The following is a 19,881-nucleotide window of genomic DNA, read 5'->3' as shown; positions in this document are numbered from 1 at the left end:
TGTAGTCGATTAAAATTAGTGGAGCTTTAAAAAAAACAAATCAACATTAAATATTTCTAATTAATAATGATAATTTATTAATGACAAAAGTCCATAACATTTTGCAAGTATACATGGTTCACTGTTAACTTTAATACTAAAATTACCGATGTTCAAATTTATTTAACTATTTTTCTTTCTCATTGCAATTTCGTTGTACTCTTACGGTAGAAAGCCAGGCTACTGGCTCAAATCGGAAGGAGTAAATTGCGTTGCCATATCAACTTGTAACAGTTACATCAATAAGTTCATCCATTACTTAATTAACTCCTCGGAATTAATTGGAAAGGCCATATGAAGCAGGATGTTTGTAAGACTATGAGAAACTTGAATATCAGCTTTTTTGTTAAACAGGATTTTCAGCTTCGCGGGAGCTCGATTCTTATGCAATCTGTGTGTTTTCAAATTTTTCTTAGCCAGATATTATTCCGGATTATTACTTTATCGAGATTCTAAGAAAAAAAATGACAATTTTACAAGTCATAATTATAAATCAGAAAGATATCTTATAAAAAGGATCATATAATCGAACCATTAGTCTTAATCAATAATCATTTTTATGCACAAAGTTAAATTTTTAAAAAATTATTGAAAAAGATATTTGTTTCTAAAAATCTTTGCAAAATACTAAGATTTATAACAGGTTTGTATCCATTTTAATTATTGAATTCATTAAGCGGCGATTATGCAAGGAGAATTTCGTTAAATGATTTTTTTATATCGCACACCACACACACATGGAGGAAGCCTTGAATCGTCGACCTCCGAATCTGTGAGTGTGCACCTGTCTTCATATATGTACGCAAACCTCGAGATGAAATTTATGCGTACTGCTACGTGATTTTTTTTACAATTAAGATACCTCAAACTTTTATAACAATTCAAATACAAAATCCAACACGCTTTAAGAAATTTCAAAGCATCAAATTTGAATACTTTAATCTATTTAAATTCCTTCGAATTTAGTTCGGGTTGAATACGTCTCGTTAAATCTATTTTGTACAAATAAAATCTAACATTACATGCTTAATAGCTGTAGGCATGAACTTCCATAAAAGAGAGGCGGGAAACACATATATATACTCTTAAATTTTGATAAGAAATAATTCAAAATCATTTTTACGCCGAAAAAGAAACTGAAAGAAGTATTATATAAGAAAGTTCTCTGGAAATCTTTAAGAATTAGAGTTTTAACATAAATATATTTTAATAAATGTTATTTGAGTATGAATTTTTGCCCTCATCTCCCCCTTTTTGACTAAAAGCTGAATATAGCTAAATATAGCTATACTCAACTTAGGATTAGGAAATTTTTACAAGTTGGAGCATAACTAAAACGTATTTTTTTTAATTGTTTACAAATCTTATTTTATTAAACCAAATATGTGCCATTTTGATCGAAGACTTTTGCTACTTTTCGAGTAAAGCTATATTATTCCATTGATATAGAACTTCTGTAATTTCTCAGTAAAAAATTGATTTCCGCAGAACTCTTTTGAAGTCAAGTTTACTCCATTAAGGGAGTTCTGCAAAGACGGAAATATATACATATAAATGGTAAATGGACGGTGCAAAATCAAGAATATAAGATGGATGCATCAAAACTTCCCAACCAAGATCTCTCAATTTTTGTCATCAAAGATTTATGTGACCCAGCATTGTTATGGAAGACAACGCCTTTTCTATCGATCAATTCTGGCTGCTTTTCCCGAATGAATTACTTCAATCGCATTATTTGTTGACAGTAGAGGTCAGAATCAATCGTTTTTGCCTGGCGGCAACAGTTCATAATGGATGACTTTTTTCCAGTTCCACCAGAGACATAGCATCACCTTATTAATATTATTATCATCATATATTATCTACTTTTCATCGCTCGTTTATCAATCTTTTCAGGAAAGATTCAATTTCATTTCGTTTCAGCAGCGATTCGTAAATGGAAATTTGATCGATTAAATTTATAACCGTCATATCATGTGGCATATCCAACATCGAGCTTTTTTTTGTATCCAGCTTTATGCAAATGTCTCAAGACGGTTTTATGATGGTTTTTCATGGGCGAGTTCGAGACGGCAAAGCGGCTATAAGGTACGCTTGCCGAGCGATCGAATATGATTGGTTGGATCTATAAATGGGTGCCTTTCAACAAGCGACACAGATGACACGGTGTATCAGTATGTCCTTGTTGTTCGCCAATGTTAAACAAGGATGAGATGATCACTCTGTTGTGCTGTGTTGCTTGTTGGAGGGCACACATATTAGGTGCATCCAGAAGCACGACCGCTCACTAAGCGCTTAATGAGCTTTTTTATCTGATTGGCATATTCCATTAGATCTAAATATATAAACCAAACAGGTACAAGAGCTCAATGAGCGGTCGTGCTTCTGGATGCACTCATATATTGTTGCTACCATCATGGCAAAACATTATTATATGGCTTTAGTTTTCAGCTTTAGTTTTCACAGTCATTTTGCCGAAGGGTAAAAACAACGTACATTGTTTTTTTGAACATGTCGAATTATGTGCCAACAAAACGCAATTTGCGAGAAGCTTTACTTTTTTGCTTCCATTTGAAGAAAAGTACTGCTGAAAGTCAACGAATGCTGTCAGACGCTTATGGTGATTATACTCCATCGATTTCAACATGTGAGTACTGGTTTCGATGCTTTAGAAAAGGTGATTTTACCACGGAAGACAAGAAACCTCCAGGCCAGCCGAAAAAGTTTAAAGATGAGGAAGTGGAATCTTTACTCGATGAAGACCCGAGTCAAACGCAAGAAGAACTTGCAGAATCATTAAATGTTGATCGATCAACGATCTCCAGACGTTTGAACGCCATTGGAATGATTCAAAAGCAAGGAAATTGGGTGCCGTACGAATTGAAGCTGAGGGACGTCGAAAGGCGCAAAATGACCTGTGAATTGTTGCTTCAAAGACACAAGAGAAATCGTTTTCTGCATCGTATCGTGACGGGTGATGAAAAATGGATACGCTACGATAATCCGAAGCGCAAAAAATCATCGACGACAAAGTCGAATACTCATGCTCTGTGTTTGGTGGGATCAGCTGGGTGTAGTGTATTATGAACTGCTCCAACCTTACGAAATCATCACTGGAGAACGCTACCAACAGCAATTGATGCATCTGAGCCGAGCATTGAAGCAAAAACGGCCAGATTACGCGAAAAGACGTGACAAAGTGATTTTCCAACACGACGATGCTCGGCCACATGTTGCGAAACTGATAAAGGATACGTTAAAAGCGTTTAACTGGAATGTCCTACCACACCCGCCGTATTCTACAGATATTGCTCCTTCCAATTACCACCTATTTCGATCGATGTCTCATGATCTGTCTGAGCAGCGCTTCCATTCTTATGAAGATATTAAGAAATGGATCGATTCGTGGATAGCCTCAAAAGATGAGTCGTTCTTTCGACGTGGAATTCACCTATTACCAGAAAGATGGGAAAAAGTAGTGGCTAGCGGTGGACAATATTTTGAATGATCATGAAAGTAAATAGTTATCGAAAGTATATAGATATCGAAAATGTTAATATAAATGATATAACAAAAAAAAAATCATACGAATAGAATCAGATAAGTGTGTAAATGGAACGTGTCAACAGAACTCTGATTAATTTTATCAATAATTTAAGTTAACCAGAAAATTCCTTGTAGCGAAAATTTTAATTATATATTTTGTTTGTAATCTGCAATCTTTCCATCAAGAAATTGATTATTTCGATCCATGCGTTGTTAAGATAAGATAGTGTATATATTTTTCGCTACATTAATTGCTGTTGAATTAATCGGAATCAATCAAGGTGACTCTAATTAATTTAATTACATTCATATATACATAATATATACATTTGTACGTATACTTCACACATAATATATGTATATATCTCAGGGAGAAACGCCGGCTCCCCTTCGCTCCAACACGGCGTGTTTGTCGCGAGTGCATACAGATGTCGGTCCGTCGGTTGTCACACTTTGTCAGTCGCCCGTTGGAGTTCGACGCGAACGGATGTGTGCGATACGTGTCTGAACGTTCGAGCCATCTGCTCCGCTCCGCGAAGCGCCGGCAAACTGAGCGTGCCGGCCGCCCGGGAACTCATATCCTGAACATATCGTACCTCTAACCGGCGTAATTCGCCGACTGGATCGTCATCCGGTGAGCAGGATTCTCAGAAAAGCAAGCGATACACGACCCTTCAAGGTTCTCTCGTCCCGTTTTCGATCACTCCAAGTTACATAAAAGAGCTAGACGAGATTTGATTTTACTTCAGAATATGCTCGTTTTCGTTAAGCCCATTCTACAATGTGCTTTCGTTGTTTCCTTTTGTTATTTTTTTACATTTTGTCTTTTTATCTCTTATCTCGTTTTTTCATTTCCTGCGCTCGAGATACAAATTAACTTCGATCGCAAGAATCATAAAACACATGGCAAAAAATGCAATTGTCAATCAAACGATCGTAAAGAAGGAAAAAGCATGAGGTAAAAAGTAAGAAACAGGAAATAAAGAACACACCGTAGATTAGGCTTTAGCGATCGCTGGACACATTTTTTAGCATCGTCAAACAAAATTAGGAAGCATACATCAATTTATTCGGGTGTCTCTTGTTCTCTAGGTTTTCTATAGGTGCCGACTAGAAGTATGCCAACGTGATTTTATCTGCTCAATGATATTTAAGTGCTCTGAAGCAATTATTTGACTGGTCAATTCGTAAAATTCTTCTATTAGTCAATCAAACGCTTCAAATTAAGTATTTGAAGCATTCATAGTGAGACTTTTGGGTGCGTTTTGTCTCACGCATGATGTGCATGATTATCATTTTATCCTGTTGTTCACCGAATATTAAAGGATAAAGTGACGCAACGTATGTAGAACAGAACGCATCCTTTGACCGCACCCTCTTAGGAGAATTGTACACTGAAACAAAAGAATTGTTCATTTGACTAAATTAATTAATTTCGTCTTTGTTTCTGTTGTTCAAGGATGTATATATTTAAATCAAATATATAAATATCTATATATTTCATTGAAAGAAATAAAGGCGAAGTAAATCAATTCAGACAAATGGACAACTTCTTTTTCTTAGTGTATTTATCCCTTTATTTTTATTGTCGCTATTCATAGGTTTGCCTTCTTAATTAAATCCGAGACTTATATGTAGACGAAGAAAGTGGCTTAATTAAAGCGTCGTCAATGTTAAAATGAATCATTAAATGGTTAAAAAGTGAATTTTAAGTAATCATTTTAAAATATTTTGACATCATTTTCACATTACGATTATCTGCTGGAGCAATTAATCGATTACCCAATTAAGTAATGTTATCGCGTTAATTCGAAAAGAAGAATTAATAATTAGCGGGCGTTGGCATCAATCAGTGTTGTGACTTCGACTTTCAAGTTTTCAAGACAAGTCCTCTCGGGATAATGAAGCAAATTCTTTCGCAAGCAGCGGAAAACAACCGTTACGCCGCGAGAAAAGAGATATTCGAATGTAAAGCTTAAACAAACGATTATTGAACCAGTCACGTACCTACCTACATCGTTTGCTAAGAAAAAAAAAAAATGCGCATAGATTTGATTTATTTCGTACGTTAATCGCTAATATTAATGGTGAAGTTGGTTCGACTAATGCATACTAAAAGCTACTTTATGTGAAATATCCAAATGCAGTGGCATAATTTAATCAATTTCGACAATAAAATACGTATATATTCTGCTAAATAACAAGATATATAATATCATTATTAGATATTTAATTGTTTAAACCTTAAGTCATTAGATTCAGGCTTAAACAATTTCAAATTTATATAATTTTTTATAATCCTGTTTGGCTTTTAGCCTCTTTTTTTCTTGATTATTAATTGTTTAAAATATTGATATGCTTCTACATTAGCTTTGCTAATTTTACATTAACTATGCATCATACTGAGAAAACTTTCTGACTAAAAATAATAAACGAGCCAGAAGATTCAGATCAATTAAAATTCTAGTTCTTTCAACAATAATTATTAATAGGTTCAACCAGGAAAATCTTGATTTATCCATATTCAACCAGAATCCCAATTAATACAACTCTCTTTCCAATATAGCTTTTAACATGCTGATCTATAATATGTACTGCAAATAATCGAGTTCGCTGTAAATAAGTACTCAGAAGCGTTTACTTATAAAAAAAAAACAATTTCTCGTAAACTCGCGTTTAATTTCTCGGAGCGTGAACATTGATTAATTGTCCCTAAGCAGGTCATCGTGGCATCAAAATGACGTCAAAGTATTTTTAAACGATTACTTAAAATTCACTTCAATGATTCATTGAACGTTATCGTCACTTGTTGTTCTTAAGTCAAAGAAACGCGCGATATCGCCGAGTTTATCTGCCGCTATCGATCCTTCATATCGTCGATATAACCCTCGCTATTCTCACCGCACCGACGAGCTGGAGGAGAGTCGGGACCGGGCATGCAAAACGATGTAACGTAACATATAACGCGATCAATTCTCGCCTCATTCATTACTACCACCGATACCCTTCCCGGAGGTCAGGATGCATTCTCGATCGCGCGAGACGTCGTGCACTTCTGCAGTCAATTTACAGCGCTCCCCGGCATTCACGTCGTTCTGCATATCCAGTACTCATCCGTCATGTACCTATTGTCATCTGAGCCTCGCAATCGGAGTCCTAATAAAACGGTGTGATTTTTGCTCGCAGGTCACGAAGCATCAATCGCATGAATCACCATTCGCGACCGTCACAGCTCGTCCGTCTTATCGGCCTTCGAAATCTAAAAAGGAAGACAGCCGATCTCCTTTCTCAGGAAGAGGTATGATTAAACCATATGTCACGTTTGCAAGCATCTCCAAAGATAACACGCGTGATATAACTGCGAAAAAGCATAAATGTTTATTTCTGAAGAAGGATCGGTGAAGGAACGTGTTTGAGGAGCGGTGCTTTTAAGGAAGCGAGAGTAAAAGTCCAAGGAGGGAAAGAGAGCGAGTAGATAGAGGATATACTGGGATATACTTCTTTTAGACGCTGACGGCTCCTAAAGAAAGATGTCCACGGCATTGCTAGCCTTGTTTGCCGTGATCCTGTGCATCCTGTTCAGGATACTGAATGTGAACAGCGCGCCACAAAAGCCCCTCCTGGTCTGCAAGGATCAGTCCTTCCTGACAACGGTGCTCAAGATCGCGCCGGTCATCGCCGAGCCGTAAGTCTGAAAATTTGTCTCTCATACCATTCGTACGATCTGGCTGTCACGATGTCCAAAAAGTGAGATCTCCGCGAATTTCCGAGAACCGCGAAAGTGAGGTTAGGTTTAATGCTGGAAACTCGACGATGCTCCAGCGTGGATGAGCGTATGATGTGCTGTCATTACCTTACCGACTGAATATTTCGAGTATTATACATCATAATGCTAATAAGTAAATTTAAAAAATATTAAAAAACATGGTCCTTAAGTCATACCTATAGAATCATACGTCAAATTAAAAAATTATATATGTATAATGATAAGAATACATATGTGCGTTGCGTTTTGAGATAACTGATTGGTCCATTTGGTGTAATGAAAAGATTTTCAGATTATAATGATGCAAAAGAATGAGGGATATGTTAATACATGATATACTTTACAAAGATATACTTTATGATTTTGTGCGTAAAGATTGTTGGCCGTAATTCACCCATAACTGGAACTGGATTCTGGTGACTCTGAAACTCTTTCTAATTTTTAAATAGTAATTATTTAAAATAATTTACATATATTTTACAATCTTATTTTTCACAGTTTAAAAAAATTTTTTAAACATACAATAGTAAAAACTTTAGTGGGTTCTAAGAATCCATATATTCCTTTAGTGTCTACAAATATGTGTGTGTCTGTGTTCCCTCCTATTATAGATTAAAATAGGAAAGATTATTATATCATCATACCTTCAAATAATTAACCATATCAAAAATAGATCTTGCAAAGTGTCTGTTATAAATTATGTCAATAACATACCAGCAAAAATATAAAAAGACTATAATATAATAAGATCTTTAATAGACTATAATGATAGATTAATTGCCATTGTAACTAATTGTAAAATCTGCTATTTTATAGTCATTTTAATATATCATTCAAATGGTTTTAAAATAATAAATTTTTTACTGTTTCTCTTCTGTGTTAGCAATCTGCTGTCATTATCAAGATTCAGGTCAAAAAGTTTCGCTAACATAGTAGAAGATGAACCTAATGTAGATACAGTTGATTCACACAGAACAAATTTTACTGAAATATTTAAAAGTTTAGCTAGATACAAATCTGAAAATAATTAAGCATGATAAGCAATGCTCCCACGAAAAATTTTTATTTCTATACCTATTTCTATACCTAAATTTTTGTTACTATATACCTATAGTAATCAAAGTACAGTATTACGAAGTACATACATGCAACAATAGTAAACATAAAGTCAATTCTTGAACTGTTACATAATAATACTAAAGTTAGACTAGATTTTATAGAAATAAAATTCATCTCTATAATTTTTATAACATTGTTGAAATCATATCTGTGTAAAGGTTCATAGTAATCATTATCTAAATGTTTCCGTGTATTTGTCTGCTCAAAATAGATTCATGTGGAAAAAAATTTGCAGATAATGCGTGAATCATGGAAGAAATAAACATGCAGAGTTCACGGATTAATTTGAAAAAAACAATTAATCAATTTCGAAACATCAGAAACATTTCTTTAACGAAATTAACGAGAAAGCAATTGGCGTCGTTTATTAAATAACTATTATTTTTATCTATTTTTTGTCACATCAATATAAAGCAATATTTTGTTTAAAAATAATTAGTCAATGTCAATTACAAGGAGCCAGACCAATTGTTTACGCTTATATCCACAAAAGCTGTTTGATTAAATTTGATAAAAAGGATTTTTGCTTAAGAAAGGCTTTTGTTCACATTAAGGCTAAGGCACCCTTAAACTTAAGCAGTAAAATGTAAACAGTGAGTTAATTGATCAATCACAGTAAGATCATAAGGTCATAACGTAATCAGTAGTAAATTTAACATGCTAATGACCCTGAAGCTATTACACAAAAAATTTAAGCAGTAAGCAAATCAACATTTTAAATTTGCTACTGCTTATGTTATTGCCTTATGACTCTATTGTGTCTCTACTTCCATTATTACTTACGCTTTAGTGCCTTGCGTTTTTTTGTGTGCCATGGCCCTTGCCATGGCCTTTATCACCTGAGACTGTGACGTTTGCAAAAGTGAGAAAATACAATAAAAACTGTTGCAAATTATATTTCAATATAAATGTATTTCAATAAAACACCATTTGTAATCGGTAGAACAGACTTACAAAATATACCAAAAACCATCTTTCTGTTTTCGGGGAAAAATTAAACGATATTTATTTTTATTTATTAATTTTTGATAGTTTACCTCATAGCTGCGAACATAATTTATTTCGATTTTTATTAAGTATAATTAACTTTCAGATACATGATTATTTTAGTTATTTTATAAAAAAAAGTTGGATATATTTTACAAGATCGATTTTATTGATTATATGTTGTTTTATCGAAATATATTTCCATATTATAGATAATGTATTTTGCATATTATAATATATTTTTGCATGTTATATATTTTGCAAGAATTTTTATTATGTTTTTTCTTGTTGCGACATTGCAATATAAGATAGCAACGGTGAATGAACCTTAGACTGTTGGAAATTTTAGGAAAATAAATATTTTTAGATAATAAGAAAAAGTTTCTTGAATAGAATCTAAGATTTTAGAATTAAAAATTTAATACCAAATAATATCTATTTAATGCAGATAAATCGGTGCAAGTTTTGACTAAAATATATTTTGTTTTATCTCGTAAAAAATCTCACGGTGTGTTCATTCATTTACTCGATATGGGATGCTACGCAATCAAGAAACACTTCCGTGTCGAAAGAATAGCACAGCCCAGATAATATTTTTTGTCACGTATGTACGTCGCTCGTGTGTATGTGTAAGTGTGTCTGTATTGCAAAAATGCATGCCGTGTAACGCGAACTGTATCACTCACGATAACGTTTGGTACACTCATGCTCGCGTATCGTAAATTTGTCTTCCGTTTTATAAAGGCCATGCCTTGATCGTATGATGCAAACGAGTAACTACAGTATTATATCTTGTTTTATGCATTACGTAACATGTCGCGCTCTCATCAGTCTCGCTCTTTCGTTATCTTGGATAACATGGAATATCATTATTATTATCAACAGGAATTGCTCGAAAAAGATTTAAATTTCAACGCGTGAATCTGTGTCAGTACAATTTCTGGAATGTATCGAGTACTTTTATGGAGTTTCACCTCCGTGTAAGAGACACTTGGATGGAAATTCAGACTCGTTGCAAACCTGTAATCTTATTAATGCGATGCAAATTAATGCAAAGCGTGATTTGAAGCCATCATCATATATCACTAAAGCTTATCATAATGATTTTCTTTCATGCGGTTTACATTTATTCTCATGCTGTTTGTCTTCATTTCGTCATTAGGTACTTCTGAAATTCAACAGCTACGTGAAAGCGAAGTAAATAGTAATAATTGCCACTTGACACTGATGTCATAGAAAATTTTCGATCGGAATGATCGAAAAGAAAAAATATTCCATCGGACAAATTGCTAATTACGATTTCTTTCCTCTTTCGAACGCGTCGCGAGAAAGCGCTTAAGAAAGCGGAAACAATTCCAAGCTTTGTCTCATACAGAAGACGGAAATGTGATGATAGAGACGCGTAACATTATGTATCGATCGGAACTATTTTCATCGGCATTAAGAGACGTCAGTCATTACATTCCAATCCAATTATTACGAACGAATTCATTTTCGCATACGTGCTCATAAAATTGAAAATTAATCTTGGTTCGCGAACACGACGAGTGATTACTTATACTTGAACTCGCGTTTGAAGAGGTCCTCTTCGGAGCTGTTCATTAAGAAATCGTGAAATTTCCTAACGATTACTTGTTCTTCACTTTTACTTCTCCTCATAGGAGAGGAAGCGACGGCGAAAACTTGGAAGTCTATAAAGAAAAATATAGATCCCAACGTATGCGAACGTCGTACTATCCTCGTATTTGATCACTACTTTATGTCACGGAAATCGTGCCGTCCGTGATACACACGTACATATTATACGTACAACACAAACGCGTTCTCCGTTTTGTGAGCGAGCGGCACGAGAAGCGAGCTCTTTCCTCATCTCATTTTCCACTGCCTTCCTCTTTCTAGCGGCTAAATATCGCAATCATTGCGAAACATTCCCGCGCTCATTATCACCCAGTCGATTTCTTTCAAACGACTGCTCGTTCTTGCACTTCCGCATTTCCGCCGCGAGAAAAAACCCTTTCTCTCACACGTGTTTCTCTATCTCATTCGATGACCTGCTTCTGATTTCGCGACTCGCGGTCTCACGTGAGCGCGACAATAAATTGTTTATCTGTAAACATATTCCGTGCCGCGTGTACTACCGGTAGTCCATACTGAACTTTCCAATCCAGGCCATTTAATGCTTGAGTGTAAACATATATGTATATTATTACACGATATTTCATAATATCATTGATTGATATGTCTGCGTTATACATATTACGTGTACACAATTACATATATGGAGCAAATATAGCACATCGTGTACCATCGGTAGCTTGGATGGAAAGTTACGCAAAAATGGCGTGGCATAGTTATGTATTAAAGAATTGAGAATAATCATAGACGTAACATCTGTGCTCCGTTAGAAAGAATATCAGCATCTCTCTTTTTAACTCGATAATTTAGAGAGAGAAAATGATATAATTCAAATTACCTCTTTCTAAATCGCGATTATAATTTCGTAGGAATAAGCAGTATATTCTCGTAATACTTTGAAAATAATGCGGATAATTTTACGTGTTTTTCTTTGAAAGTTTATGATGACGTTGGAAAAACGAGCAAATTGCGAGAAACTACACACGAATAATTTATCACAATTTTTCGTTTGACGATAAAAAGCCTCTTGGTAACAGATGTATATTGCTTCGTCTATCATTTTGTCAGCGTGTAAACGAATAAATTTTTTTACTATTGATAGAGTTATTCGTGAAATGAACGTTTGTCATTTCATTTGAATAATATCTTGCATTGCAATATGGAAAGCATGAAATTAGCAAATTGATAGTCAATTCATACATACACTTGAGTTATTGTTCTATTTGTATCTGTGTTTGATATGACTAATGAAATTTGTATATTTTAATACAAGAGAGAGAGAGATGACAAGTAATATTTTTAAAATTGTGAAATTAGCAAATTGATAGCCGTCTCATGTATAATGTATGTTATATATAATGTGTCATATATAATATGACTAGGTATGTAGTTTCCTTGATATTTCTAAAGCAAAAAAAACTTTATATTAAGAAGATAAGACAAAATATCTGGATGTAAAGAAAGTATGTAATTCAATAATAATTCAATAATAATAATTTATTTAAAAAAGATAATACAATTATTTTTTTATATTTTTGATGACATGTTTGATGGAACACAACAAAATAATCACTTCGAAAACGGAACTATCCCGCTGAATCCAGTACATCTGGTCTTTAATTATACATGAGATGCCTTTACTTATACATGATGTCTTATACTGAACCTGCTCGATATAATGAATGACTAGAATTTGCATATTGAAGGAAGACAGTAAGATAATCTTTTATTTACACACTTCTGCTGTAAGAAATAATTTAAATATCTACTTTATTCTAATTGTACCAATATAACGAACTGATGAAAGAGGATAAAAGTGTTTTCAATAAAACTACAAATAAGTAATTTAATGGAATTATATTGTCAAAATTTGACTACAACATTTTTCGATAATCTGTGAGTACCTACATTTAAATGGATGTCAAACAACGTAATGAACATTTAATATAATAAATATATAGTTAGCTCCCCTGGGAATTTTGATCGATCCAGGGATGACCATGAACTCTAACATGCAAATCGATTTATCTATGGAAAGCACGAGAGAAAGCACGTGTTCACTTCTTTATCAAATTATATATAACAACACAAAAAATACTATAATATTGATTGAGTTTTAAGTATTTAGTGTTGTTTTAAATATGGAGAACAAGAATAAGAGTATTTTCGGCATATTATACTGTTTTATTTATTGCTGTATTTTATTGATATTTCCTTTTTTAAGCTGTTTGTACTTTTCCTTTATGAAAATAAAATAATAAATACTCCTTCTTGCTCTCTGTATTTAAAACAACGCACTAATTTTAAATGTACTAATTTTAAAAAACTTTTTTTTAAATGCGCGTTAAAATGTACTCTTTCACAAAATACTTATTATAAATATAATTAAACGTTTAATGATATTATTCCATATTAATTGCGCCATCTCCCAAAATCAGAGAAATTATTAGCCAACCTAATATATACATATATATATACATCATACATTATATATATGTATATATATATATATATATACATATATTTACATATTTGTTCGATAAAAGCGACATTAATTTTACTGGTATAATCAGATACCATTTATTTTGATGACAAAAACCAGGCTTAAAAAACTCAACATTTATGTTGATTATTGCGTACTTATTACTCTAATGTGACTTACGACCATATTACATAACTTGTACGTGTAATCTTGAATGTTACGCTCGGTCAAACAAGACAATCTTCAAAAAAATAAATTACATCACTTTTTTCCAAGTATTACGTCAATACAAAAATATATTAACATATTTCTAAATCATATACATATATATATATTTTTTCTAAATCATACATATTTCTAAAAAATTCTTTAACGTAAAATAAAAACGCAATTTATTACAGTTTTTATTTTTTTATTATTTTACGAGTATAAAAATCAGCATGTTACTGTATAGGATACAATTGCAAAATAAATGCAAATAGCACAGGTTCTCGCGCGATTTATCGTCACACGCACCGAAAATTGGAATCGTCATAATGGGAAATCATCGTTGCACAAAGAGTAGACATCTGTTTAGCATTCAGAGGTCTGACATATAGTTTACCCTACTTTTCCCTATCGCGCCTAATTCGCGCGATGACTCCGCAGCCGCAAGGAGAACATGATATTAACACATTTCTCTTTGCGTTCACAATCAATGCACATGACGAATTGTGCATTGATTGTGACTAACATGTAGGGTTTTGCGCTAACTCATTGCAGGAGAAAAGAATTTTGTTTTGACTCGCAAGATTTGAGAGAGTTTATAATAGGTCTTCTCTCTTTTCTTATTCTGCAATTTTAGTCACGAAGAAAGGTCGATTGAATAGAAAGCAAGGTAGAATAAAAACAAACCGCAGAAATATCCGGTGGGGTTTATTGAGCGAATAAAGTTCTCTTAGGTAGTAATAGTAAAATGTATTGTAGTATTAAGAAAGGTACAGTTTTAAGTATCCTGACTGGTGACTGGAAAATTACCCAAGGCAATTCAATAAGTTACTTAGAAGCTTAGAAAATAGCGCCAAGTCCGGGAGTTCAAATGCATTAATCACGAATAAATTTCATGCGTATAAGAATGTCTTTCACTTTCATTCGCGGCAAATTTGCGTGACGGACTTCCTGATTTCTTTTTTCAACGAAAATTGTATTTTTTAATTAAATTTTTTTCACTAATTTTTTTTCTACGAATGAGAAGCGAGTTTTCACCGAGTCGGTTTTGCTCTGGACAATCGATATTGTTACCGCATTCTATCGATCCATTGCATTGTCGTGCAGCTTTATGCATTTCTGTTATTAAAATGCAATTGTCATACATAACCAATACAGTTCCATGCACTGTTGAATTAATAGTCAGTGAATTATACCACTAGAACTATCATTTATTTGGCAGCTATAATTGCATATGTGATTACGTGAATAATTAGATGCTACTACAATTTATGAACAACGGTGAAAGCTGTAAAAGAGAAAGACTTGAAAGACTTTGGTTTCAAAAAACTTATATGATCTCTTTTCATGAGAAATTATCGTAAATTGTAACATTGTGAACGTTTGCTTTTAATAAAAATAAATATTTCTTTATCTAATAAGTTTGTTTTTGTCTGCAAAATTCCTTTTCTTGTCGATACGAATCTTGGCATTGATTTATGTTACCGTACAAAATTAACGGAAACTAGAGAATACTAACGTATATTTACATGTATTTCTTCAAATAATGAGCAGTAAGCTGTTTTTTCGTAAATTTGTTTCTTTCAGCGCTCTATCTTGTGCTCCACTAAACCATACTGCGACTTCTTACTATTATCTATAAACGAATTTAACGATGCGGTACATTTTCACCAATTTATCTTGCCTGAGCGCTGAGTAAAGTATCGTGAAAATTTATTTTTAGTCGTTTTCCAGTTCTAAAAAATTATGATAATTTTTAAAACACGAAATATGTTTTAAACTAAAATTACACTGAACAAAATTACACAATTTTGAAAAATATTATTCTCTTTTAAGCTCTTATATAATTTATGTAATAATTTATATAATAAAATATATAAAATTTATTTCTTCTTAAAAAATAAATCAATTCTGTGAGATTAAAATTATTTGAATCAACTTTATGAGATGTAGTATTAAAATTAATGCAAAAATATGTTTTTGTCTTTATTTTAAATCCATAACAAAAATGCTATTAATTTGATAATAATAAATAATACATTCTTTATAAAATTGGTTTAATCAATATAAGATTACTGATTTTTTCTTTCTCTAACCTTGTTCCAACGTATATTTAAAATGCGTGTGAAGGTATATTTAAATATTTATTTATTTAAAATATCATAATTTGCATTTCAATAGATGGATATTTTTCATTTTTGTATGTCATTCGCATTTGACAATTCTTATTGACATATTTGAATACCATTACAACATCACAATTGCAAAGCAATAAAAAGGCTCGACTCGAGTGAAATTTAAATTTCAACTGCTTAAAATTTATTCATAGTTAATAGATAGAATACCGTAAAGAAAGTGTACACACAACTAAGAACGGAATTTTAGCTCCTCTCATCATTGTCCTAAATGGGACGCAGTATTTTCCAATTTTTGTTTTAACCTATTTAATAATTTTTTGTGAATTTTTTGCTGCAATATTTCCTTGAAATATAAGAACTTTAGGTATTTGCTAATAAGAGAATGACACAAATAGAGTAATAATACATTATGTGCACGATAAGATTGAATATAATAACCGTATTATTTTGAAGAATTTTTCATGTTTCGATGAAGATAAGCAAATGTAGTCATAATCCTTGATCTGTTTTAGATACAAACCAACGAGGTTGTGGGGTTTCAGCGGCCACGTACAAACTATCATTCACAGCATTATAGGACGCGTTCGGTGTCCTTGGCCCATTGGAGAACGTGTGTACATCGGTCTTCCAGATGGGACTACCCTTACGTACGATCTTTATCAACCGCTGACTAATGGACATGAAGGTATTATTTATAGATTAATAACAAAGTTTAATAACTTTTTACGACTAATTTATATTATTTTTTTCTTAGAAAACGCTTTAAACGTTTTTAATAATTAAAAGGTTGTTTTTTATATTTGAGATGTTCATTAAATAACTTACTCCAGATGACATAACGATAGCTATCTGTCCTGGGATTGGCAACAGCTCGGAGAGCGTGTATATTAGGACATTCGTGCATTTTGTTCAATGTCATGGATATCGATGCGCAGTACTTAATCACGTCGGGGCCCTTTCCAGTGTCAAGATTACAGCACCCAGAATATTTTCTTACGGTACGTGTGGCAATCAATAAAACTTATGCTAGAATGACTCGATTGAGGAAAGTTGGCGGATTATTACTAAGTTCTTACACCGTGCGAGTATGTATCGCGAAAATCTTAAGCAACTATAATATACAGCTATAGAAAAAAAACCACTCGTAGATGTAGAGTAGTTTCGTAAAACTTTAGATTATACCGTTAGTACGTTTTACGATTGTATTCATAAATGATTAGTGGTTGATATAATATATAATCGATAAAAAAATTTTCAACAAGAATAATGAAGAAATTGTAATCAAAATTATACATTTATACTTGACATTCTGTATGTTTCTTCTTTAAATACATATTTCTTAAATAAAATTTTATACATATATTTAAAGAAATGTTTTTTTTTAATAAGGTAAATTTTACAATGTGCATTTTATAAGCAGGTCACACAGACGATTATAGCACGATGTTACAACATCTAGTAGAACAGCACTCTAACACCAAAATAGTTTGTATTGGATACAGTTTAGGCGGCAATTTAGTGACAAAATATCTAGGAGAACGCGGTTCCAACAAATTGCCTAATATTATAGGAGGGATATCGATTTGTCAAGGATACAATGCTCTTAAGTAAGTATAAATAGATTTCTTTGATTTAAAATTAAAATGAATTGATAAGGAATAATATTATTTGCCATACATATTTTTCATAGGGGAACGAAAATTCTATTAAATTGGCAGAACTTTAGACGTTTTTACCTCTATGTAATGACTGAATCGATGAAGAATCTTATTCTGAAACACAAAAATATGCTTTTGTCCGAGGATGTAAAACAAAGATGTAATTTGAATGAGCGAGACATAATTTCTGCTGCGACGTTACCTGAACTGGACGAGGCTTATACGAGAAGGGTAAGTTTAATTCTTTCAAACACACAATTATAAAATTTAAATAATGGATCTCGTTTTTATTAAATGTTTTGTTGTTTAGGTACACAATTTTAGATCTGTGCAAGAATTGTACAAGTGGAGTAGTTGTCTCTTTTATCTAGATAGCATTACAACACCAATGGTATTCATCAACGCGTTAGACGATCCAATCGTGCCGGAGGTGTTGTTAAATCCAATTAAAGACCACGCGGGTGAATATCTAAATATGTAGTTTACGAAAATATATAATAAGTAGAAATGTACTAATGTCTCATATTTTTTTAATTTCAGCAAATCACTTAAATACATTATATGTGGAACTAGCTCACGGAGGTCATCTAGGTTTCTATGAAGGAGGTCTTCTGTATCCAAATCCTATAACATGGCTGGATCGAACCCTAGTGTCCCTTGTGGGATCTCTGACTCTAGCGCACGCGGACAAAGCTCTTAAAGCCTCTTAACCCAATTTAATTTGGTCAATGTGTTTATATTATTGGACATTGATCGACAACGTGTCACACATTCTGATCTTGTGAGATCAAGTACTGTGCACATGATTCACGTTTAGATAATCAGGAAGATCTATAATAATGATCTGTAACAAGACTGCAATGAAAATGGAAACGGCAGATTGTAAATTAATAAAAATATCTGATACTTGCTTTGATTGTTTCACGAAGTGAATAGACAGTATCTTTCACAAACGATTCAGAGGAAATAAATAATAATGCGCGACTGTAAAATAACAAACGTTTGCTCACTAACATTTTTTAAATTGAGTATAGTTCAGGAAAGCTAGCCAAATTGCGTAACTCTTTGTATGTAGTCATAAATAGTAAAATTTTTATTATACAATGTGACACAATCAAAATCAGCTTAATTATTTAAAAAACGGAGTAGAAACCAAATGAATTTTCAATATTTTACTAAATACTAACGCTTCTTTCTCAGGGATCTTCTATAGGGCAACGATTTAATAGTAGGACTTTTAACGGTCCTTAAAAGGTTACTAGAGCTGCTCACTGTGTAAATCATGAATACATGTTGGATGTGAGTTTAATGCAATATAGAGATTTTGTGTACTTTTCACGAAGAAAAACTTGTATTTATGTACAATATGTGTATTAATATAAGATGTATATCGACTTAAAACATATTTATAATGAGAGCGCGTCTCAAATGTGTTTATTCTAAGACCAGTATTCATAATAGATTCTTATGTTTAAGACCACTTTAAGTACAGTCACAAGATGTTATGAATTAATCACAGAGCTGTATTAAAATCTTAAGACGGTCTTGAAATAAGGACTGACTCTATGAATACCGACCTAAGATTATTAACTTTATCAATATGGAAGGCTTATCGCTGTTGTATATATGTAATAAAATGGTATATATTATTTATTAATCCGGATTTGGTGATAACGTTAAATTTGCAAGGAAACTTATTGAATCAAATTCAGTATTGAAATCTAAAAATAAGTATATTTAAATGTATACACAAAATTTTGTAAATAATATAATACATCTTTAATTAAAATTACACTAAATTACTGTGAAAAGTATTGAGTTTAACAAATTCAACATTATTACTACCGGATTAATGCAAATACTAGTTTACAAGATTTTGTGCAAGAGTACACATGACGGTTGTTTCTAGGGTAATTTTCGACATTGAGTACGAATCTACTGTAAAAATATTTTCATCATATCTGATTTTTGAGAGATAAACTTTTCATTAAAATTTCATTGGAATTAAAAAACAAATCAGAAATGTTAAGTGTAATTTTTGTTTTTTTATATAACTTTGGAGCGGATTTATGTATTAGAGTTCAGCAGCCACTTAATACGTTTTTATTGCAGTGATATCCCTGATAATGTTTTTTAATTATCAAATCCTGATGCATTGTTCGTCTTGTTCATTATTTGTCGTATTATTCGTTCAAATTATTTGAAAAACATTACGTGTGAATGCAAAAAATGTAAATTTTTACACATATATGCAATATGACTATTTGATGATAATTTTTAATAATTCTGTTTTAACAGTGTTCA

At 32.5% G+C, this 19,881-nt stretch overlaps 1 protein-coding gene across 1 annotated transcript; it reads left to right on the top strand.

Annotated features, from left to right (window-relative positions):
• The first annotated feature begins 7,055 nt into the window (after positions 1–7,055).
• On the top strand, positions 7,056–18,620 carry Hydr2 (abhydrolase domain-containing protein 2). The gene is made up of 7 exons (XM_018537001.1): positions 7,056–7,270; positions 16,432–16,604; positions 16,750–16,917; positions 17,340–17,526; positions 17,610–17,808; positions 17,888–18,038; positions 18,118–18,620. Exons 1-7 carry the CDS (start codon positions 7,116–7,118, stop codon positions 18,285–18,287), a joined length of 1,203 nt encoding a protein of 400 aa, XP_018392503.1. The 5' UTR covers positions 7,056–7,115; the 3' UTR covers positions 18,288–18,620.
• The last annotated feature ends 1,261 nt before the right edge of the window (positions 18,621–19,881 follow it).

The sequence above is a fragment of the Cyphomyrmex costatus genome, unplaced genomic scaffold, assembly GCF_001594065.2.
Source record: "Cyphomyrmex costatus isolate MS0001 unplaced genomic scaffold, Ccosl1.0 scaffold164, whole genome shotgun sequence".
NCBI lineage: Eukaryota > Metazoa > Arthropoda > Insecta > Hymenoptera > Formicidae > Cyphomyrmex > Cyphomyrmex costatus.
This window is presented reverse-complemented; position numbering and strand designations above follow the sequence as displayed.